General features: G+C 42.9%; 1 protein-coding gene across 5 annotated transcripts in view; it reads left to right on the top strand.

Moving 5' to 3' along the window:
- Positions 1-23,781, top strand: part of PALLD (palladin, cytoskeletal associated protein) — a 354,974-nt gene that overhangs the window by 319,037 nt on the left and 12,156 nt on the right. For 4 of the 5 annotated variants that reach the window (XM_045830995.1, XM_045830998.1, XM_045830999.1 and 1 more), the window contains 5 exons: positions 7,485-7,620; positions 10,895-10,993; positions 11,753-11,803; positions 12,959-13,180; positions 16,788-16,937. In XM_045830995.1, the coding sequence (XP_045686951.1) occupies positions 7,485-7,620; positions 10,895-10,993; positions 11,753-11,803; positions 12,959-13,180; positions 16,788-16,937 (658 nt within the window). The remainder of the gene's footprint in view (positions 1-7,484; positions 7,621-10,894; positions 10,994-11,752; positions 11,804-12,958; positions 13,181-16,787; positions 16,938-23,781) is intronic. The other variant, XM_045830996.1, reaches the window with a different exon arrangement.

Below are 23,781 nucleotides of genomic sequence, written 5' to 3'. Positions count from 1 at the left end.
TCCTTTGTCTTCAAGAAATTTTCCTATTGCTGAATCTCACTATTGAATTCTTTCCCTGGGTCTGATACGTGTGACTTTTAGAACGTCTTTTCCTCTGGCACAACGTGGGGTCCCTCGCTTGCGTTCTGAATTAAACAAACAAAAAAGGCAGCTATTTATCCTTCATAATAATCCACATAATTTGCCACAGACTGAGTGTCCCTTTCAGGGCTGCCATGCCTAATTGGCGTCCTTGAACTTTGAGGAACTGCCAAATTCTTGTCAAATGGATCTTTTAAATTACTTTCATTTATATGCCGTTGGTTGCTTGTGGTTAATGTGACAGCTAATTCAGTTTCACTTCTATGTTATTTCTCTAATTGGATGCTTCTGCCGTTACGTGTCAAGTTCCAGTAAATAGATTGATTTATACATGACTCGGTGAAGTACAAATACATTAGTTTTGGTGTTTTGGGGGAAGGGTTTTTTGTTGTTGTTGTTGTTGTTTGCCTGCCTGTTTGACCAAAATCTTCAGTGTAAATTTCAGGGATGTTTTCTTAATCATCGGTTGCATACTAGCTGTTTTAGTTCCTTTGCATGTTTAGCCTTGTCCCCGTTAACGGTTGATTATTTACTAACTTTCTAAATAGTCTGGAGATAAGTTTCTGTATCTCAAATGTCTGGGTAGCAGAGGTCAAGGCAGGGAACAAAGGCGGATGGATGCCAGTGATAAACCACAGTCAAGAAGACAGATGACAGTGAGGAGCCTGGAAGCAGCAGCAGCAGCGTCCAGCTGATGGTTGACTGCGGTTTGGGGAACTTCTGCACGTGGAGTCCCGCTAGTGCCTTTCTTTCTTCAGACAGCTACATTCTCCCCCAAGGTTACTGGGGTCACTAGTAGAGAGAATACTGCCCTTCTCAAAGCTGCTGACAGACACAAAGGTTAAGGTGTCTAAATCTTTCAGATGGAGGCAGCGAGGAGAAACATGCCGTAGAAAGAAATGTTTGCACTTTCATAAAATTAATGTGTTCTACTCCCCTCACAATTGCTGACCATTTTACAGCTTCCGTTGCTGTAATCCTGTTCTTCTATGCAGCCCAGTCAGTCAGTCTAGGCGGTGGTGGGGATCCCGAGGAGTCGGGAATGCCGTCTGAAGACAGAGCAGCAGTTCTGTCTCTGCTGGTCTCCGTGTGGCGGTATCAAGCTCAGGGTGATCAGGCCAGATCCAGCGCCAAGACCCACATGGGCACTGGCTGGCACAGTATCTCTTGCCCACCTTGATATTCTTGGCATCTGTTCTCACAAGGGGGTGCCTCACAGCCCAAGTGCTACACCTGTATACTCTTCCTTGCCACTCTTACGCAAGTACAGCTTAGGTTTGAAACTTTAGCCCATTTGTCAAAAGTAAAAGGTCTTGATGAGCTTTTACTCTGTAGTCACTGAGCTCCCTGTAGATGTCATGTCATTGGTCCTCTCTTTCTCCCTGATTTATAAGGAACAGGTAGGTGGGAATTACTGTCATCATTCAAGGCGAGAGGTACCAAAAGGTGAGGGCATTTCCCAGGGTTCTGGAATAAGCTTAAACAAGGAGGGTGTTTGTTAGAGCTAATGACTTGCCTGGTTGATCTCTACTAAATCTGGTGTCTGATATTTCTTAATTAAAGACGACTCTTCAGCCCAACAAAACCAAACCACATGAGTCTTAAGGAAAATTTATAAACAGATGCAGATGCACTTCAGACAGGTGTCAAGTGAAGACAGTGGTTGGATAGTAACTTACAGAAAAGACAAAAGCTGCATTGGACTCTGCAGACATCATCTCACAGTTCCTGCCTGTCCCCCGTCCTGTGGGAACAGGCGGGTGGGGTCTCATCTTTCCTCACTAGAGGCAGAGGCCTGGGGCGGGGGTGGTGGATGTCCCAGGGCCTCGTCATTGGGCTCATTAGGGTCCGGGATCTTAGAGGATTCTACACAAAGGTGCATCTATCTAATCCTGGGCAAGTATTCCCAGGGAATTAGTAGGACAGGTCTCAGGGTCTGCTGTGACCAGTGACAATTCTGCTGAAATGTCAGCCCCAGGAGCAGCTCAGAAAGAGACCCACTCTGTCCTGGATGGTTCTGTGCTGAGTTGCACCGGGTTAATGAATGGATGTGGCACACGCAGGTGTGTGAGTTTATTCTTTAGAGAACCCAAAAAGTAATGTGTAGACAAGTTAACGTTAGTATAAAGTGATCTATTTTCCTGAAGAATGAACTACAGGTGCTCAGTGTACTCTAACAGCTTTGGCTTTTGATATGCAGGAATTCAGTTTGTACACCTGGATCTCTTCTATTGTTCTGTCTTAATCCCTATGTTAAATTCTTGAATCCAGGGAGGGATAACGAAATGCCAACAGGGTAATGATTTTGCTCACTCTGGAATTCTGTGGGACTTTATTACCAATCAATATCACTACCCACCGGGGGACTATTAGTAGTTTAAAAAATGTCTCTAGTTGCTAAGACAGGCTCATGGCCTCTCAAATCAAGGCTGTACTCCGGAGATCTGGGTTTCTGAAATACACTGACTGAACCGGCCTAGAACAGTGCATCAAGAGGAGGATGTTATTAAGATTATTCAGTGGCCAAGGGGAGAGGAAAAAAAAAAACCTGGGATTTTGTGATTGAATCTGGAAGATTTTACCTTCCAGATGCTTGTGTATATGCTTGAGATGTTTTTACCCCGAGCCACATGAGTATTATTTTTAAATGGCAAGTGACTTACTGCTGAAGCTAGAGTAAACAGATCGGTCATGTTGGCTGCGCAGTTGGGCTGAGCGTGTCCAAGCTGAAGCGTCTCATGTGGGAGGTTTGTCTGAATTGTTTACTGGGTGAGGCTTGCTTCTGAGTATGGGTTTTTGTGGAGAGGGCTGGTTTGGGTAAGTTTACTTTGAATGAGCATTTCATTTTTTAATTGTACACATCATTCCTTTTTCACCACTCTTTATCTCCCGACGAGTTGTTGCTCTTCATTTATCAAAAGTAGGTGCCATTTGGGGGAGTGCACCATAGCCATTTTATGTTAGACTCCAACACAGAATTAGTTTTATAGGAAAAATGAACCCAATTCCCAAACCTTTGCCTCAAACACTTAACTACTTTTCTTGCTGGTGCCTCTCCCTTGCAAATACTCCATTTTGGCTTCTAACCCTAATCTTTATATATACTAACTTCTTAACCCTTTACTCAGTTTTTAACATAATTTCCTAAAATTAGTCCGAATGAGACACCATCTGAGAAAAAATAAAAGGTTCCGTATTAGCAGCAGTATGAGAATTACTGTAACCCGCACCACCTGCACCTCTTTCCTTGGGACTCAAAATGCCTGGGTGACCCTGCCACATTGATTCCAGCCGTAGGAGCTTTGCACTGCCCAGCTCTCCCACAGGCCCTGGCACAGCTGGCACTTCCTGCCACCTGGCCTCAGCTGCAGTGTCAGCTCCGCAGACCGGCAATGAGCTACACTAATGTAGTCACCGACTCACAGTCCTGTCCCCTCACAGCGCTGCCCATCTCCTGATGTGTCCTTCCTTCCATCCGTCCTCTCCCCGCCCCTCCCCACCATAGAATAGTTTTTGTAAGTATGGTGACTTAGTTTTGTTCAACATTGCACTTCTAGTACAGAATTGAGCATGGAAAACTCCGTTAGTGAAGGCCATTTCCACATATTTGCAAACTCCAGTCAGGAGTTCTTGGCACCCTTTTTACTTCCTCTCACTCTGTTCCCCTCAGCCAGTCTCGTCTCTGGGATTCCCTTTCATGCCAGAGAGAGCCTAGAGCTTAGGTAACCTACACAGGACCTCCTGTTGTTTTCCCAGTGATGCTACGAGAGGCATGCTGCTGACACCCACAGTGTACAGAGGAGGAGACAGAGGCACATAGCGGTTAGGTAACCAGCCCAAGCCACACAGCATTTAAGTGATAAAAAAAGAGACCTGGCCTCTCTGCCTTTACTCAGGCTGACTCTGAATCCCTCCGCTCCCCTCTCCGCTGGTCTACACCCTCACCCCCTTTCCAGACCTTGGCTACTTCCTCTTTCAGGGAGCCGTCCCCAGTCATGGCAACCTTCTCCACTTCCTCCTTCCTCCCACTGCACCTCCAGTTGCTACTGCACAGTTTGCTCCTTCGTTTATTCTCCAGCTTGATTGGTAACCTCTTGTGGTCAAGGACCATCCTTTAGGATTTGGCTGTCTTCTCCACATCACCATGGGGTCACACCTCTCACTGCATCACTGGGAAAAACACATGAGGTCACGTGTAGATTACCTAGGTTCACAGACACGCTCCGGCATGGAAGTGAGTCCCAGAATCATGTGGAGACTGCAGTGATGAAGCTAGATGCTCAATGAATACTTGTGAAATGACTGTGAGACATTTAAAAATCTTCTAATTGATTTTTATTTCAGTGTTAATTGGTCAGAATCAAGAAAATATGTGTACCTTAAATTCTGTAAATTGAAAATAATGTCTTAAAAATAGGGGAAACAGGAATGAAGTAAATGCCCTCCTAATTCTGGTGATCTTCATAGGCTCAGGGAATTGTCTTGTTAAAAGAAATACAGAGTGATCGACCGCTGTGCCTGGATCAAAGAATAGTATTAATTGTGCTCTGTAATTATAAAACACCTGGGCGGCAGGAACCCAAACCAAAGTGAATGTCTTCTGTATGTAATGTCTAGCACGGGTGTCCTTAGGTCCCCTAAAGAGTCACGTGCACTGAGAAATGCTTGAGCAACAGGACTTACTCCGTCATAAATAGACAGCTGTTTACTGTTTGAGAGAACTTGCGGCTGTCTTTTAAAAACACAGTTCTCTGCCTCTTCGTTTATGTGGTCTGTTCTGCCCTCAGAAGTCGCTTGTTTGCCGCTCCCACTCTCACCTGCACCGAGAACACAGCACTCAGCAGTGTAGCCTGCTGCAGACGCACAGTGCTGCCTCCTGTCCTCCGAGGCTGCTCATCATCACAGCTGTGCAGCCGGCTCACGCTGTCAGGTTCAGAGTAACAGTGGGAACCCGTGTGTTCCTAATAAAGCTGGTGCACAGTGAGCTAGCTGTCTTCAATACTGCCTTTCAGTGGCTTCCAAACCTAGCTCCTCTGGTTCTCAGGTGCAAGGCTATAGTCAAAAGCAATGAAGAACTTTACTTCCATAATCATGTTTTTTTTTTAACTTGTTCTGAGCCTGACTTGCTCCATGTGGTTTAATTTCACAAATTTTCCTGCCTGAGGAGGGAAGGCAGAGAGAGGTCAGAGGTGGAGATAGACAGTACATGTGTCCACTCATTCCATGGATGTTTTCTGGGGGTCTGCTCTTTGACAAGCACTGTGATGAACCAAAGAGGCATGGTGAGAGGGAGACGGTGAAAGGATGACAGCATATGTACAGTAGGGGCTGTGCAGTAAACAAGCACGGTGCAGTAGCCAACGGGGCAGACTTCATCAGGGCCTCCTTCCCGCGGGGACAGGAAGGCAAAGCCTGGGAGCCAGCGACACCATCCCAAGAGGAGGAGTAAGGAGGAGAGGCTCCAGGGGTAGGAAAGTTGGCAAACTGTATACATTTTTGTTAAAGTGTTGCATGGTACTAAAAATTAAGGTTATAAATCCTAATCCCTATGGCTCTTGCTGGTAATATGTCTCAGGTTCATTCCTCTTCTCCCAATAACCAAGATCCAGAGAGTAGGATACAACGTAAACTTTGACCAACCACTTTTACTTGTGTATTACAAGCATAGGAGATCACAGTGTTTTATTTCTTTATTTCTTTAAAACCAATGTCTGACATCATCCTACATGAACTGCAGGAGCAAATGACTAGAAAGGAAGGAACTGAAAAAGCTATTGGCTAGAATTACCCCATTATAGGTAACAGAACACTCAACTACCAGATTAAATGAATGGAGTTTATTGTCTTACACAACACGTGTGGGGTCAGGCAGTTCCATGGGAGCTTATCAGTGTCCCCCACCAACCAGGGGTCCGTGGTCTTCTTTCCATCTGCCATCTGTGGCATGTTGTGGGCTCTCCCCTCGTGGTCATGAAGTGGATGCAGCAGATTCTGGCACTACATTTTGGACACAGTGGTAGCCAGTGAAAGGAGGAGGACATCTCTTCCTATGTGTTTTTTTTACAGATGGGAAAATGTTTTTCCTTTTTATTGAATGTATCGGGGTGGCGCTGGTTAACAAAATTATACAGGTTTCAGGTGCACAATTTCACATCACATCATGTGTGCGCTGTATAGTGTGTTGAGATGGGGAATTTTTAACCACAGTGTCACACCCTCTCACTCCCTCCTCCATTTCCCCAATCTCATTGGTCAGGGCTCCGTTACAGGCCTCTGGCTAAACTAATCACTGTCCAGGGCAGTGAGACCATTCAAACTGACTAAGATTAATGGCCCCTGAGATTGGAAACAAGTGGTGATCACCTTTTCTAAACACATGAAAGGATGACCACCCCAACAAATATCAGAGGGAATTCAGCAAGGAAACAAAGGGGAGTGGACAGGAGGAAGGAATGGCTCTTGGGAAGACCAGGAGTCCATGGTACAGGTATTCCATTTCTCCTTAACCTTTACCCACAGCCTTGAGAGGGGGAAAGGAAGAGAAGTAGGAAGTAAATTGCTAAGGCACCAACAGAAGTGGACTGCACCCCTATCGAGCATCCAGCACCAATGCCAGCACGTGGGCCCCCACTGGCTCATACTGTCACTGATCTTGGAAAGAAAGGTTCTGGCGTGTCACCTCCCTTAAGGGCCCCAGGCTCTCCAGGAGGTTTAGGAGGCTTCTGATGCACCAAATGTAGCAGGACCTGCAGACCTTCCGGGGTCCGCTGGTACGAACAGACCTTGTCCTAGAAAATAAACCCTCCCTAATCAAGTTAGATTAGAAGGCAAGGTAACAAACTTACTTTTTGCTTTGAGTAGGCTAAGCACTGTTGTTGAATAAACGGATTACAAAGGATCAAAGCGTTAAATTTATGGACGTATGAAAGAAACATGTACTTTTCCAAATCCTCTCAAATCAGATGTAGTATATGTTTTTATTCCTATTCATACAAATGCTAAGAAACTAGCTAAAGTCACAAACCCGATACAAGGCAGAGCCAGATTTTAAGCCTAGGACTGATTCTTACAAATCACATATTCTCACTTTCCGTGGCTGCCTCCATAGGGCTAACGTGCAGGCCTTCCCAGCCCTCGGCCTTTATCTACCCACTGAGGCGTGTTCCCCCGAGGTGTTTAAGCTTCCCCTGAGGATTGGATCCAATGAGTGTTACCTGAACACTGAATCCAGCTCTCATGGTTCTTTCCATAATTAGTTGGCACAGGTGTAGCATTAAAAAAAAAAAAAAGACCGGGAAAAGACAGGTTGACACACTGTACTCTCTCTGTTGGACTTGAATGTTTGATTTGGGTTTATATGTCTGACAATGGACTATATACTGCCTTGTGCTTTTGTCCTGCAGGGGATTTCCAAAGAAAGCCAACAGAACTGCTAGAATAGCCTCTGACGAGGAGATTCAAGGCACAAAGGATGCTGTCATTCAAGACCTGGAACGAAAACTTCGCTTCAAGGAGGACCTCCTGAACAATGGCCAGCCGGTACTGAGATATTTGGGGCCCGAGCTTGGAATATTAGCTCCCCACATCAAAGAGCTCTTCCCTCGCTTCACTAAGCCTTAGGTTTTTAGGATTTGTCCACAAAATTAATGCTGTTGCCTCTGAATTTCAACATTTCTCTTAGTATTGTGGCTAGAATCTGAGGGAAAGGGAGAAAGTGAAATGGCTTCCTTCTATTAGTCCCGAAACTATTCTTGGAGCCCTGACAGCAAGTTGGAGACAAGGAAGGCGGAGAGGCTGACTTTAAGGTGTGGAGTGGCACAGATGAAGAGCTGTGATGTTAAGGGTCCCTGGGAGGGAGGGCGAAGCTGTGCTCTGGAGTGATCTGTGCCTACCCCAAGGCAGTGAATTGGAATTCAGGTACCAAAAGGAGAACTGGGATTCTATGACATGTACTGCTGCTACACAAAAAAATAGCTCTACTAAGGGAACCATTGCTGACATCCAGCTCTGTTCTGCCAATCACAGATACCGGCTCAGTTATCTGGACGAGTGAGGGCTGCTCCCCAACCTTGTGTAGTTTATCAGAACCAGACACTGAGACTCAGGGAAAAAATGATTGTATTTTGAAGGCTGCAGAATTGCAGAGTAGATAAACAGATAGAATGGAGAGTACTTGGAAGGTGGCTGAACTTAAACACGTAAGACTAAATACACAATGTTTTACAAATTCCGCTTTTATGGGGGTCCCCGCTCATATGTATATATTATTATTTTTCTCCATTAGATTTAAACATTTTCCCTTCAGTTGTCTTTTTGTTTGTTTAGTTTTTTACTAACCCTTTTCTTTTCACATCAGCATATTTTAAGGGGACAGGAAAAGCAAGTCTAGCAAATAAGATTTCCCAGACAAAGGAAAGGAGCCTTTCTGTGGCTTTATTACGGAGTTAGAACCAGAAACAATTTGCTTGGCTCTTAAGTACAAGAGTCCCTCTCAGACACCTTTTTCAGAGGGGAAAGCTCTCTAATCTTTTTTTCTGGGGATTTTAATGATCAAGCATTGGCAAATAAAAATGTGAGAACAGACCCTGTGTGGTTGGAAAGGTGGGAAATGGAGGGCGGATGCTGCAGGCGGATTTTCACTGTTAGGGCATCCTGCCCTGAGCTCAGGAAGATTAACGCTCTGATGCGGTCTTGTGTAGTTACCCGTACTTCCACTGGAACAGAAGATTCCGCAAAGGGAGCACGTTTTCTCCCTGAAATAAGTGACTGCATGTGTACCTGTACATGCTCTGGAAGCTTTCTCAGTCTCTGTCAACTAAAGCCTTTGAAAGATTAAAACAGGTACCTATGGGGACTTTTTCAAGACAGATAAGGAAAGGCATCTCTCCAGTTCTTTGTTACTTTTTTCCTTTTTGGTTGTTTGTTTAAATATTCCTCATGGACTAAAATTCTCTTGGTTAAAGTAAGACTTCTGTAAGCTATTACAGCATACCATGTAATTATATGTATATAATATTTTTACTTATCTGTTGCACATCATACATATAATACCTGTTTTGCAGTGAATGACATTCACAATAAGTTCCATGGATTTCCACACTGAAGAGTTTAAAAGGGCAATAGAATTAAGGTTTCCCTTTTCAGAAAATGGGACCCTCACACAACTTTTTCCTAATGTTACATATTATTGTTACTTCTTTTTGGCTTCCAAAGACAGGGCTTATGTATCCACGTGGTATGGTGCTTAGAGACAAAACCGTGGAGCGAATCTGGCTGCTCCTGGAGAAGGTGCATGCCGGTGAAGGCTAGCTATCCAATGGATGTTTGTGCTCACACGGAACAGAATGGAAATTACTCCAGGCCCCTCTCAGGGGCTGACACTGTTCTCCATGAACAGACATTAGGAGGGCTTTTAAGGGAGCAGGTATTAAAACCCACTCTGGAAATTCATTGTTTTTTTTAAAGAAACATGAGAAAATGAATTTAAATAATAACATACTGGACTGAGACACTACAGGCACCAAACACCTCCCCCCACCTCCTCTCCCCCTTCTTTATTAAATGAAATAATTTGAACTCGAGGACTGTTTGTCATTTGGCACTTGACTTGTTTCAATTCCTGGTTTCAGCTGGGACTGGAACCAGCAATTACTGGAAATTGTAAATTCACCCAACATATTTTTCTGATTAGAGAGTTTCCAATAAATTTGTATCTATAGTCAGAAGTTTGGAAGTGTATCTGAAGTAATTTCTGTACTTTTTTTAAGATTCTGCCTTACTAATTATTCTCTATTTACAATCAAATAGTTGTTTTTAAAATACCCCTGATGGGGCAAATGGTCTCTTAAATTTCATCTCAGACCTCTAATTCTAAAGCATGTTGGGACCAACATTCAAGAGCAGAAATCAGCCTAATACACAGAATGAAAGTGTTGGCATTTCTTCGGTATAAGAATGGCCTAGCAAAAATGGTTTGGGTCAAATCTAAAAGTGCTGGCTGCTAGATGCTAAAACATTACCACTTTCTCTGCTTGATGGGCAAGCCGTCTTCCTCTGAGCAGAATCGCGAATGTGAGCATCTGAAAGTATCTTTCATGCTTCTCTTGCTACCTCAGCCACGTGCAGGCATTCTTGGTGGATCAGTGGGGCCTCGGTTCTCAAACTTGATTCGTTCTGGAAAACCGCTGTGGAAGTGATCTGTTCAAAAACCAAATCTCCTTTGTCGCCTGAAAGATGTCACCTGTATCATGCTGAAAATTATCAGCATGAGAGGCTGTTGGGCAGGGAATCAAAACCTGAAATTTCGTTAAACAACCGAGACATTTTTTCCATGAACTTGTCAAGAACTGAATTGTTTGAGAACCAAGGTTTGACTGTATCTGCCTTCCTTCGTGTTACATAGCAACTTAGGAAAATGCTTTTAGAGATGAGACCCCCCCACAGCAGAGAGGACCGTCACTGCCAGCTGGTCTAAATGTCTGTGGTTAAGGATCATTTTATGACACATATTTTCTGTGCAGCTCTGCCTTGTTGCTCACCTTAAATCTGTGTTGCATCAGTTGGGGGCTCTCAAGGCCAGTCAGCCCGTCTCCCACATGGACTGGGCCATCGGGACCAGCAGGGGAGGGCAGAGCTGGGGCAGCTGAAGAGAGGGAAAGAAACAGACTCCTTGCGTGCACAGGCGTCTGAAGGTGGAGAGAGAGGTAGTTACAGAACACTTCAAACTTTGTTGGGGCTTTTACAGTTCTTTTTTGTGAGGTAATATATAACTGATTTTTCTCATTTTGTACTTTGTGTGATTTGCTTTGTTTAGAGGTTAACCTACGAAGAAAGGATGGCTCGCCGATTACTAGGTGCTGACAGTGCAACTGTCTTCAACATCCAGGAGCCAGAAGAGGAAACAGCTAATCAGGTACCACGTTCCTCTGGACTTATTAGAGAAATAGCAATTGCTGTGTCTCCTCTCCCCGTATTCTTTGTGGACGCTATTCTTGGGATCAATTCTGTGGAAGGTATAGGGCAGGTCGAAGAAAAGCATTATTTTATCAGTATTTATTGAACACACGCTGTGTGCCAGACATTGTGTTAAGTGATGAATAAAATTATTCAGTCAGTGATATGTTTTATCTTATTGATCAGTTTATTCCCCTTTCACGTATCTTTCTGTGTTTCCTATCCTGTGCTTTCATGCAAAATAGTTTTGTGTGGGATAATTTATTTCCCCTGAAACTGCTTTTGATAGCTAGTGACTACTTCCAGTTACATTTTTAATACCTAGTCAAAGTAAAATATGTATAGAAAAAACTATCTCTTTATTTTCCTTCACTTATATAGTTATAAATCACTAACCAGCAGAAAACCTAAAATGCTATTTCTGTTCTCCTGCTACCGCCAACAAAAAGTCCCTTCATGGATTTGATGTAAGTCATTTTTAATCTCCATGGCTTCGGTGTGGTTTCCAGATGTAGTCTCCATAGTCAGAAAGTTTTTTAAAACAAATTTAAAGGATCAAGTGAACTTTTTCTTGTGTCGGTTAAGCAATGGATCTGAAAGTTTTTGTGTTAAATATAGCTGCCACAGAAATCTCACTTAAAGAAAGAAAACTAGGAATCATGCTAGATTCTCATTGTTTCTATTACTAGTCTTCACTCCTTTTTTTCTACCATTACAGGAAACTGAGTCTTCTCATGCTTCCGTAGGGAATCCTCTGGATGGTCAAAAGGTTAAGCTTTTCACCTTTCTCTTTCCCGTCTTTCACTGTATCTATTTTCTTATGTTTCCTGGTTTATCTGTGCATCTATCTTTACTGCCATACATAAACTATAAATACTATGACAGTGTCCATTTTCATTTAATATCAGATGAACAAAATTAATGTGATTTTCCTTGTCATTTATTACATACTTGAATTTGATTGTTATTAGTGGATACTTACTTGAACTTGAAATTGTGAAAAGTTTCTCATTGTTATACCTTTCTAGGAAAAAGTCCTAATTCTTAAACTGATTAAATTGATAGTAATTAGACAAAACAAAACAACTTGTGCATTTTTTGCAGCTTTATTCATAGTGGTGTATTTCTTCTCTCAAGCCAACAAACTTGTTTAAAGGTCAAGTAACTTCTTTAAGAGGAAACCTAAGTGAAACAGCTTTATTTAATACTTTATAACGGGTGGCCTTGACTTCACTATATTGTACTTTGTAAACCAGTGACTATAGTGTCCGCCTTAATCACCATAGGGTGATGATGAGGTCTTTGTTTTGCTTTTGCTTTTCTAACCAACATTTTGATTGGACCGCCAATCCTGTTTTTCTTTAAAACAGCATGGGAAATAGCTCCTGGTAGCTGCAGGGCTGAGGAAGAGTCCAGAGGCTATGTGGCTGGCTTTGAGTGAAAACAAATGAACAAACAAGCACAGTGCCATTTTTCCCTGTTATTTATTTGATGAAGTGCTGTGTGCTGCTGCAGCAGCAGCTCACCATGAGTACTGTTCCTGCCCTTCTGGAGACAGGCAGCACCCCACATCAGCTGTCACCCCACAGAAAGAAATCGGTGTTCCGTCGTGCTTTATTTTTACGAACAGTTTAGGCAAATAGAGCCGTTCCCTTTTCTCTCTGCTTCACCTCAAAAGAAGAGAGAAATTCATCTTCAGAGTTTGGGGGTGGTTGAAAAAGATAATTTGAAATATCATATATACTTACTTCCAGATGTTTTCTGTTTCATATGGAGTGGAAGTGGGCTCTGACTTGCTTTTGGGCTGGGTGGGAAAAATATCACTGTCTTCTAAGTGCTTTACTGGACAGTGGACCGAGACTCACGACACACTGCCCCACAAAGGACTGAGGTTGTTAACGTGATCTTGCCCCGTCTGACACAGGAATACAAAGTCTCCAGCTGTGAACAGAGACTCATCAGTGAAATCGAGTACAGGCTAGAAAGGTCTCCTGTGGATGAATCAGGTGATGAAGTTCAATATGGGGACGTGCCTGTGGAAAACGGAGTGGCGCCGTTCTTCGAGACGAAGCTAAAACATTACAAGATCTTTGAGGGAATGCCTGTGACTTTCACATGCAAAGTGACTGGGAATCCAAAGCCAAAGGTGAGCTGAAAACATAGCTTTTTAAGACTTGTATTTTCTGAGGAAGAGTTTAGAGTTTAAAATGCTGCATGTATGTTATAATAGAGAAATACAGACTACCTTTCTAAATACCCATGATGTAAAATATTTGAAGGACTGTAAGTTCAGGCCAATTTCAGGAGGCACTAGAAATCAATAATGGCGAAACAGGGATATAGTTTGAGTGAATAGAATAGAATAGAATAGAATCAGAACATAAACTGAATAATGGACAAGGAGCTTTTCATACACCTACATCATTTACTCATGTGATGTCATCACTGTTACTCCCAAACTACAAATGACTAACCAAGCTCAGTGACATTAATTAACTTTCCCAAGGCAGAGCTGGTGAATGGCCAGGCTTGAGCATGAACCCCTTGCTCTGTCCCATACAGAAAGTATGCTTACCACTAATTATAAAAATTTCAGCTCTTTGCTCTACAAAACCAAAGCTTCCTATACTTTCAAAGGGGTCAGGGGAACACTGTTGAGAAAGGATAATCAGAGGAATGTCTGACACTCGAGGGGACGAGGCTGACCTCACTGCTCCTCTCTCTACAGGTATGTGGGTAAAGAGTTGCCCTCTCTTTAGGGGCAGACTAGAATAACTCAGTAGCCCAGCAAAGCAGTAACAGCATTACACTTTTCCCTAGAACTTGAGAGAAAAGAGTAAAAAAAAAAACATGAGAAAATGACACTTCCTATTTACACTGTCACATGACATGGAGAGCCAAAAGCTGAGAAATTAATAGGAAACTGAGTCTAGGATGATTAAAATCTTTAGGTTTCTGGTAGAAGGAATTTTTAAAGGCATAGAAAGTTTAAGAAAGAACATGAAAATACCAAAGACAAGGCAGTTTTATGGAATAGGCGTATGGAAATGGAAAGTACACTCTGAAATTCGAAGCTCAGCAGCGGATGGAAGAGCTGCCACGGGAATCAGCGGACGGGAATCAGCGGACGGGGAGGAGGGGCGTGAAGGGACAGCGCTGGCGCTGCCGTCCGTGTGCCGGTGTCCGTGTGCCGGCGCCCCGCGGGTCTGTCTGCTCAGGGAGGCCCGTTTGCCACCTCGTTCTTTCCCCACAACCAGATTCCAGCCCCGCAGGCGGAGAAACGTAGGGGGGAAAGCCTGACGTTTGCAAACCCAGACCCACCCCTAATAAAATGAGACTTTTAAATAAACTGTGGCTAGAGAAAACCCCTTTATTATATTCTTGACATAATTTGGATAATTGCTGTGTATTCACAGACATGATACCAAACAAATGTATTAAAAAATAAACTTGCATCTTATGAATGAAACTCTAATAAGAAATTATATCTCAAACTTCTAAAATATTCACAAAAAGATCCCAGGTTATTTTTAAACCGTATCCAAGGCTTAGGATCACTGATGTAGTTAGGAGATTATTCAGTATATTCAACTGAAGATGGGCTGTTGTTCATAACATAACTGCATTTTCTGGTACAAGTTTAAATGTTTCACTGCTTTAAGAGTCTTAATTTTTTATAGCTTTTTGTTAGATTTTCTTCTTTATACTTCCTCTTCCTCCTTTCCTCATTGCCCTTTTCTCCCTCCCCAGCCCCCCAGTTTATTGAAGGATTGTTTTTTCTGCAGGATGTATAAATTATATCAAGGTTATTCAACTATGGAACATTCACTATATTTTTTAAAATACATCCTTTTATAGTTTATGTTTAAAAAAATGTATTCTGCCCCTGGCATGCTTGTTCCAATGGAGACATGAGAAGACTGGAAAGAACTTCTAACTCACTCTGCTTTCACTTCTTGTACCCTCCTCTCCCCTCCTCCATCAGCTGTCTTAGCGAAATTTGGGAACTGTTTCTTAAATTTCACTTGGAAATTGTATCCCAAGTATAATGGAGGTGAAAACTATGATGAAAGGGAAGAAATGACCCTGAAGAACAGCACAGTAGCAGAATGTGAATGGAAGAAACCGTGTGCTGGTCACCGCTTCTTGTTCCATCAGCATTCATGAAACCACCAAGAAGAGTATAATAATTATGAAGTATCGTGCTTTACATAATTAAATTTTTTAGAACTGAAAGTTAGTAGTCTAGTTGATTAATTTTTAGGTTCTGGAGATTAAAAATATAATTTCTGTAAATTTGGAGCTAACTGAAAAACTGAGATTGGAAAAGTTACAGCTGAAATAATCAGTCAGGCCCTGATTATTCATGCACTGACTTAGTGCTGCATGTTTCAGGCCTTTTCCTACATTAGAAATAGACGTTTCAAAAAGATTTTTCAGATTCAAAGGCTTTGACAGGGAGTCTGAATACCAGTTGTGGTCTCAATTTGCATATTGATTCACATTAAGGAATAGTTCATTTTAAAAACTAAAAGCTCTAAAGCAGGTTTTTTTTTCTGTTAGGAATCAGTTACAGAAGTATATTCAATTGAATATACTTCTGGTTGCAAGGAATAAAACTGACAACAAAGAACTTGTTCTGGTTTAAAATAGGGTGATTTATTTTCTTCCCTAGCACTAAGTCTGCAGATGGTTGGTGCAGGCATTAATTCAGGATCTCAACCATATTAGGGCTGCTGGCACTGTGACTCATGACTGTGGCCCTATCTTTCAACTGTGTAGTTCAGAAACTAGATAAAAAATTAATAACTAAATCATAACAGGTGTACTGACCAGTCAGGGTGTCCAACCTTTTGGCGTCTCGGGGCCACACTGGAAGAATTGTCTTGGGTTGCATATTAAATACATTGAGACACATAATCACAAAAAAATCTCAAAATGTTTTAAGGAACTGTACGATTTTGTGCTGGGCTGCATTCACAGCCATCCTGGGCTGCACGTGGCCCGAGCGCCACAGGCTGGACACCCTGGGAAGGCAGGAAGATGTATAGAGGAGGTCATTCGACCATTTAAAAAATGTCTACTTTGTTAAGATTCATTTTTTACTTTTTCACATTTAATTTTTCTACCAACCCATGTTTAAATATTATTTTTAAAATATTACATTTAAAAACTATTGTGTTTTCTTTAACGTAATGGGAAGAGCCAGCTAACTTTCAGTGGCTGATCATATGCTCCTCGATCCAGAATTAAAGCGGTCGAGTCCCACCGCCACCAACCCTTATCGGCTGCCACCCTCCTCACCGCCCCATCTTCTTTGTCTAACACAGTTCCATGGGCTGATTAGAGTTCGGGATCTGTTTTTGTTCTCTAAATAATGTTTTTACCTTCACTTTACAACTGATACATTATAATTCACCACATTTGAAAATACAGGAGCAAAAAAAAATAATTACTGTCAACTTCAATATACATCCCTCTATATAACTAATATCTGAATGGAATACCTGCTTACATACACAGTGTTAAAAGTAAAAGGAGGATATGTAATTTTTAAAAACTGAAATAGGATTAAATTTGCCTGTTACCTCCTTTTTCCACTCAAAAGCCAATTCCCATTCAGATGTTCTGGTTAGCGTTATCACGTGAAAACCCAGACCAGCTCTGCAGACTACACAGGTGTTATTTATCAGCCGCCCAGACAGAGGAGTACTGCGCACAGCCCTAATTGTCATCTCTGTTTCCTCCCACAGATCTATTGGTTTAAAGATGGAAAGCAGATCTCTCCAAAGAATGATCACTACAGCATTCAGAGAGACCTCGACGGGACCTGCTCCCTCCACACCACGGTCTCCACCCTGGACGACGACGGGAACTACACGATCATGGCTGCAAACCCTCAGGTAAGGGAGGGCCCGGGTCCTGTGTCAGTTCCGCGTGCAGCTGACCCTTGAACATCGCAGGTTTGGACTGCACAGCTCCGCTTGTACATGGGTTTTCATCAGGAAATGCTGTAAATGTATTTTCTCTCCCTTATGATGTTCTTAACATTTTCTTTTCTCTAGCTTACTATATTGTAAGAGTATAGGACATAATGCAGGTAACATACAAAATATGTGTTGACTATGTTATCAGAAAGGCTTCAGTTAACAGGAGGCCACTCATTTTGGGGAGTCAGAGATTACATGAATGTTTTCGATGGTGGGGGTCAGCATCCCTAACCTCCACACTGTTCAAGGGTCAACGGGAGAGTGCTTACAGGCATTTATTTGAACAGAGGAACTGCTTAATTAAAAGGTGGAATCATACCTCTTTGACTTTGGAACTATTTTCCCAGTTTCTACATCGATCCTGGTTTTGGGGGAGAGAAAACCCCTTTTTCTCACGACTGTCTGTGTAGCCCACCAGGAGTCTTTCCATGTGAGGGATTCGGGTGCGGGTGCGCACTCTTTCCACAAGGATCCCCCAGGGCCTGATGTGTGCACCTGTTACACAGGTGATGGGGCCGCGGGGAGGAAACAAGCAAGTCCTGAAACAAGATAAGCTAGGAAACGAAGTAAACTAAACGGAAATAATATCGCTTCAGAAATTAAGAAAACTGACTACTTAGAATGTAATAGGCAGCCACCCGGGCATCATGGTCCCATTCCAAGACTGCAGAGTCTTTTTTATTAAGTATCTGATGTATTGTAGGCACTATGCTGGGTACACGGGACACAAAAATGGGTAAGAAGAGGTGCTGTGCCTTAAGAGCTCCATGTGTGACAATAATTTTACGAAGTCTGCAAGCCAATGTGAAAATCACAGAGCCTTCACCAAAAAGTTACATTTCAATGTTTACTTGTCGTCAGGTGTGGTGTATTTGAGGGAACAAAAGTGGAACTTATGATTTTTTTCTTACTGTATTTTCCTTGACTATTATTTACAAATTTCAATTTTCAGTTCTTTGCCTTTTTAAAAGTGAACTCAAAAAACCTAAAACGTTTCTTCACGTTGGGTTCTTCAGTCCTCGTTCCCTGAAAGGCTGGGCTATGTCGTGGGGACACAATTAACTGTGCTCTGCAAACACTTGCCAGTGCTGGGATCCTCCTACAGCTTTTGAGGCATTTCTCTGAGTTTTAAACTGTCACTGGAGTTAGCAATTTTATAGAAAAAACAACAAAGATGCAAACTATGGCTATGAGTCTGCTTCTAGTCTTCTTCAAATTACACTAATCTTTACATGAAGAAAAGTTCTAAGTCACAGGTGGCAAACACAAGGCCCATGGGCCAAATCCAGCCCTTCGCCTCGTTTTATCCAGCCCGGCACCTTGTTTCTACCTGGTGGCAGCGCCGAGCTCTCGCTTAACTATTAAGGAGTAGTTACATTGATACAGTCCTAAAATTACATTTGGCCCTTTGTAACCACGAGACTGAGGTGGCCCCTGGTGAAAAGGAGTCTGACACCCCTGTTCTAAAGGGGACAGTCTCACTGCTCAGCACCCACAGTAGGTAGTGTGCAGAGTTGAAGGCAGCAGACCAGCCTCAAGGGTGAGTGGTCTCGGAGCACTTAAAACTATTTACAAACCATGATGGGTCACTAGGTAAAAGAGGGCTGCTGAGGATCCCCTTGTCAACACAGAAAAGGAGGGAGGGATAAAAACTGGAAGAAAGTGGCACAACAGAGACCAGAACTGCAGAGCAGTACTGATGCTCCTGCAAAGCCGGGCCGGTGTAGTTCAGGGGCTGAGAGCATGAACTCTAGCATCAGGCAGACCTGAGCTGGAGTTACAGCTCTGCCACCCCTGACCTGTGTGACCCTCGGCAAGTCACTTAACCTCTCCGTTCCTATTTCCTCTTCTATGAAATGAGAATAATGATATGGATTTAAACAATACATGGAAAGCACTGTTTTCCTGGCACATGCTGCACTTTCTATAAATGTTAGCTATTGTTGATATTTTAATTCAAAGACTCTAATGACCCTGTCATTGAGGCAGCAGCCTGCAGAGCTGGCAGAAGCTGCAGAACCCAGGATGCGAAGGGCCAGTTCTGTTGCTAGGTGTCCCGCTCCCACAGCACCGTGAGAGAGTGAGCAAGCGAGTCAATCTGGGATGGAATTCCACCAACACGTTGCTGGTGTGTGGTCCTCTGCCCTCCTGGCTTTTCCTTTTCACCACCCCATGGGAAAAGAGTGAGGCAGCAGATGTGGCTGCGCCACAACTGCCACAGCTGCCGGCTCGAGTGGAGGTGGCCCTGAGCGGCAGCACAGGCCACGCCCACAGCACAGCTGGAGGAGCCACCCAAGAAGCTGCGAGGCTGCTGTCTGTGCCCAGCACACTCAGTGCCCACAGAAGGCCCATGAGAGACCAGTCACCAAGACAGCAGTCACTAAGACAACGGTCACAGCCCTCCTCCCGGGCAGGGTTGCAGTGAATTCTGCCGCTCTACCTAATCCCAGGCAGGATAAGCCCATGGTTCACCCTCTCTGGTTCTCTGACTTGACCACCCTTGGGAGAGAAGACAAAGAAGCAAGAAGTGGACCAGTTTACATCAAGTAGCCACAGGCCCAACCCTTCTAACAGAATATCCCTTCTCACCTGTGATTAAGCAAAGAGCGATGCGACTGCTCTGAGGGAGCAAAAGATTCAAAGAACCCCAGAGGTCCCAGTTAACCAGAGCGGTCCCTAAGCTCCTGATAATCTAGAATTCCCACGGCGCTCCATGCTAATGGATCCACATTCTCATTGCAGAGGGTGAGGCTAACGACCTCCTTTTCTACCTAAATGACCAAAGGTAGGCATAGGAGGGGAAACTCAGGATGAGAATCTGAGGAAATCTGGGAAGCGGACATTAAGACCTGACACTGAAATTAGTGTGAGAAAATTTTGTGTTTATAGCACTTAGTAGCAGTTGGTTGCTGTTCCAATTTTTAGAACATGTTGCCTGGATGATTTGATTTCATGGCTAAAACTCCTTTTCTATCTCAGGGTCTTCAACAGCAGGCATATCCAAAAACGCCAGCTGTAGGTTTTGGAAGTCACCATCCTGAATGTGGAGTTGACTTCACCGCCCATGAGAACAAAGTGCCATTTAAACCACGACAAGTGGCAGCCCGTCTCCTACCCAGTCCTCAGCATCAGTGATCATTTGCTGGTTTAGGAATACTGAAACAGAAATGTTTAACAGTGCCACAATCGCAACTGTATAATGTCTGTTACTGTACGTGACAATATTTTGCCATTCTCATGCTTCCTTTAAATCATGTTTTAACTCACAAATTGTGACATAATAGGCACTGAAAAAAATTTCAAAAGTAAACACTAAATTTTTCAAGATATATTAACCCCCAAAGCATAAATTGCAGTGAGCAGAAAACTGAAGATGACACCCTACTTCCTTGATGCCCTGTGGTTATCCTAAAACTTTTTCACGTTTTAGAAGTACTTGGGTTTGAAAGAGAGACAACTTTTAGACGTGTTTGGGTTTGAAAGGGAGACAACCGCACCGGGTTTTTCTGGTATGCGGTAGCCCACAGGATGTGAAATGCCCACGGGGAAGAGGAAGAGGCTGGAGGGGAAAACGGGGTCAGTCAAGAAACACAGAGAGCAGAGTTTGCCTGAGCAGCGGAGGGTAACTGCAGAGAGAGAGCAGCCAAAGAGAAAGGGTGAGGACCGGAGAAAGAGGAGAACACTGAGGTTCAGCAGAGTATTGCATGGAACATTTTCCCACCTGGGTTAACCTTTAGGAGACGAGAAACACATTAGGCATTGCTGACTGCATCCAGATCCTCCTTGGGACACTGGGATGCATGTCACACCCGACGTGTGCCGCTCCGGCCACTGCGCGGCTCGGGGAAACGAGGAGTGACAGTGTGGCGTTACGCCACACGTGATGCCACAATGAGGGTCACAGGGCCATCTGCTCTAGACTGTGATCCTGTCTTTAAGACAGAACTAAATCTAAGCATGAATGTTTTGCTTTGTTTTGGTCTGTTGCTGAGCTACTCTGTATTGCACTTAGATTTTGGAATTGCTTTGCAGTTTGGTGTTTCCTGAAATCGCAGTATATATACAAGTGGCAAGGTTTTAGATCTGTCTGCCACAAGTTAAATTTCATAAACTAGGAAATATAAATGTTATTTCCATATTATACAAATAATTGGCCTTGCATGGGCATCAAATAATCTTTAAAAGCTGGATGCTTAATACAGAATCACTTTAAAAATTCAAACTTATTACTTGTACTATAGCTTTAAACTCTGTGGTTTGTTTGGAATAGGAAAGTAACACAGAGCTGACATAAATTTAGAAAGAGAGTTTGTTGGTTGTGTTTTGTTTCAGCATTCTAAGGCTTCCTGGCTCATTTCAAGCTTCACTCTAAACATTCACTTCCATTATTAATTCATATGTTAATAATAAAGCAGGAAGAAATGAGAAAGTTAACAGCAAATGCAACTGCATTAATGTGCACCAGAGCCAGCTAACTGTAATGATTTCTAGGGTTAACTGGCACATTAGTATGATTACAGTTATTTAATGCTGACACCGTATGGTCTTCCTCGTAAGTAAAACATTCAGACTTAAAAAACTGAACTTTCAATTGCACACATTGGAGACATCTTCAAAAGTGCTTCGCTGAATTCTGGATTTTTTTTTTCAAATTAAAGTGTCAAATTACACATCTTGTTACTTTGGGTTCTTTTTAAATGTCCCTGGTCATGTGCTGATCAGTAACATACAGGGTTGGCAGACGCAGGCTTACAGTCGTTCATATGGAAAATAATACAATAATTGATAAATAATACAAGAATAAACTATGTTTCCTGCACTCCTACTTTTACCCCACCCTGCAGTTGACCAATACTGTATTATCAAACTAATAACTCCGCCCTTAAGGCCATACCTTTCCCCTTTATGTTCAGAATTGAAGAATGATGTAGGAGTTAAAAGATGACAAAAGGTAACACATTCCTTCTTAAATTTGGGAAGTTAAGGAAATATCTGTGGCTGTATTTGCATATATGGTTCTAAGTAGCAGTGAGAATCTTGAAAATATTATAGAAATGTGTAATGTTTAGAATAGTATGCTGCCTGTTTGCTGTTTTTTTGGGGGGGGGAGAGGAGAGGGGGCAGGGCTCCCCCAAGAGCAGTCAAATGGTCAGGATGGAGGGGGCATCTCTCTGACACCTCCAGTGCAGCCTCCACACAAACACCTTGAATGTGCTTTGTGCTGGGCGCCTTTCAGGCACCAATGGGAGGTAAGAGGTTGAATGCTCCCCACATACTCTGCCCCCTGTGCTAAGAGTATTTTGTTTTGTTCTTTTCCTTTGGAATAAATTGCATCCTAATAAAGGAGACAGCCTAAGGAAGAGCAGGAGGGAAGCAGACCAAGAGAGGAAAAGACTCCATTATATGGACAAATAATGGCATTTAACAAAACAATTCTAAGGGATGCTTCATAACCATTGATTTTTTTTATTATAATTATATCTACATTCAGTGTCATAATAATTTAGCACTTTGAGCACTGAGTATATGCAAAACAGTATTTTGTTCCTAGTAATTCATTTAATCTTCACAAGGACCCATGAGGGATTAACTGTATACTTCTGTTTCACAGATAAGGAAACTGACTTAGGCAGTTAAGTTACCTGCCCAAAGTCACTCAACCATAAAGGACAGACCTGGTTTGCGAACCAGACCGACTGCAGAGCTAGGGGGTGTCACTGGAAGGAGTGTGGGGCTCACCCCAGCACTAGGAGCATGGGGGGCAGAAGGCGTTGGTTAAAGCAGGTGTTTGCGAGGATCCAGAGAAAGGAGGTGAGAGCATACCTTCAGCAACGTATATCCACTTGGAAGACTTGACTGGAGTCCACCCAGCTGCTGGAGCCCCTAAGTCACCTTGGTGCGTGTGCACGCGTGCACAGCGTCTCAGACCCACAGGGACACAGCGCCACATACGGTGAATTTCATAGTGACAGTTTATGCCATCAGGTACAGCAGTCTCCCTTACCCACAGTTTCCGCAACTTCAGTTACTGTGGCCAAAAATTTTAAAGGGGAAATTCCAGACTAAACAAGGCACAGGCTTTAAATCACGCACTGAGGAGTGCGATGCCCACTCCATCCCACCTGGGGCGTGAGTCGCCCCTTGGCCCAGCATACTCACTGCATGTACAGTGAAGTAAGGGATTTTGAGAGACCACGTTTAATAACTTTTATTATAGCATATTATAACCATTCTGTTTTGTGATTACTGTAGTTAATCTCTTACTATTTCTAATTTATAAATCAAACTTTATCATAGGTATGTAAGTATAAGAAAAAAACACAGGATGTGTAGAGTTCGGTACTGTCCAAGGTTTGGGGCATCCACTGGGGGTCTCAGAATGTGTCCCTGTGGATAAGGGGGGGACAGCTATGCCATTTGATATTTACAGTTTCAGTTTAGGTTATATCATTTAATCTTTACAAGATTATCATGTGCCAGACCCAGTTTTTGCAGAAGAAGAAACAAAGGCTTGAATAAATTCAATGATTTGACCAAATTTTTAGGAAGGTCAAGACCCAAATCCAGATTAGAGGATTTTTTCTTTTTTTTCCACAACCAATATCAGCTTTCCCAAATTCAAGGTTGAAGATTTACTTTAACTTACAACTTTTTCTAACTACATAAATGATTCAATATTAACTTCCCTTATAGATCCTCTGGGTTTTAAACCCCAACGGATAACAATCTATCCAAATTATACAAATCTGTCAAAATT

The sequence above is a fragment of the Phyllostomus hastatus genome, unplaced genomic scaffold (genome assembly GCF_019186645.2).
Source record: "Phyllostomus hastatus isolate PE091 unplaced genomic scaffold, TTU_PhHast_1.1 phas_contig_159, whole genome shotgun sequence".
NCBI classification, from domain to species: Eukaryota; Metazoa; Chordata; class Mammalia; order Chiroptera; family Phyllostomidae; genus Phyllostomus; species Phyllostomus hastatus.
The sequence above is the reverse complement of the archived record's forward strand: the minus strand, read 5'-3'. Positions and strand labels throughout refer to the sequence as shown.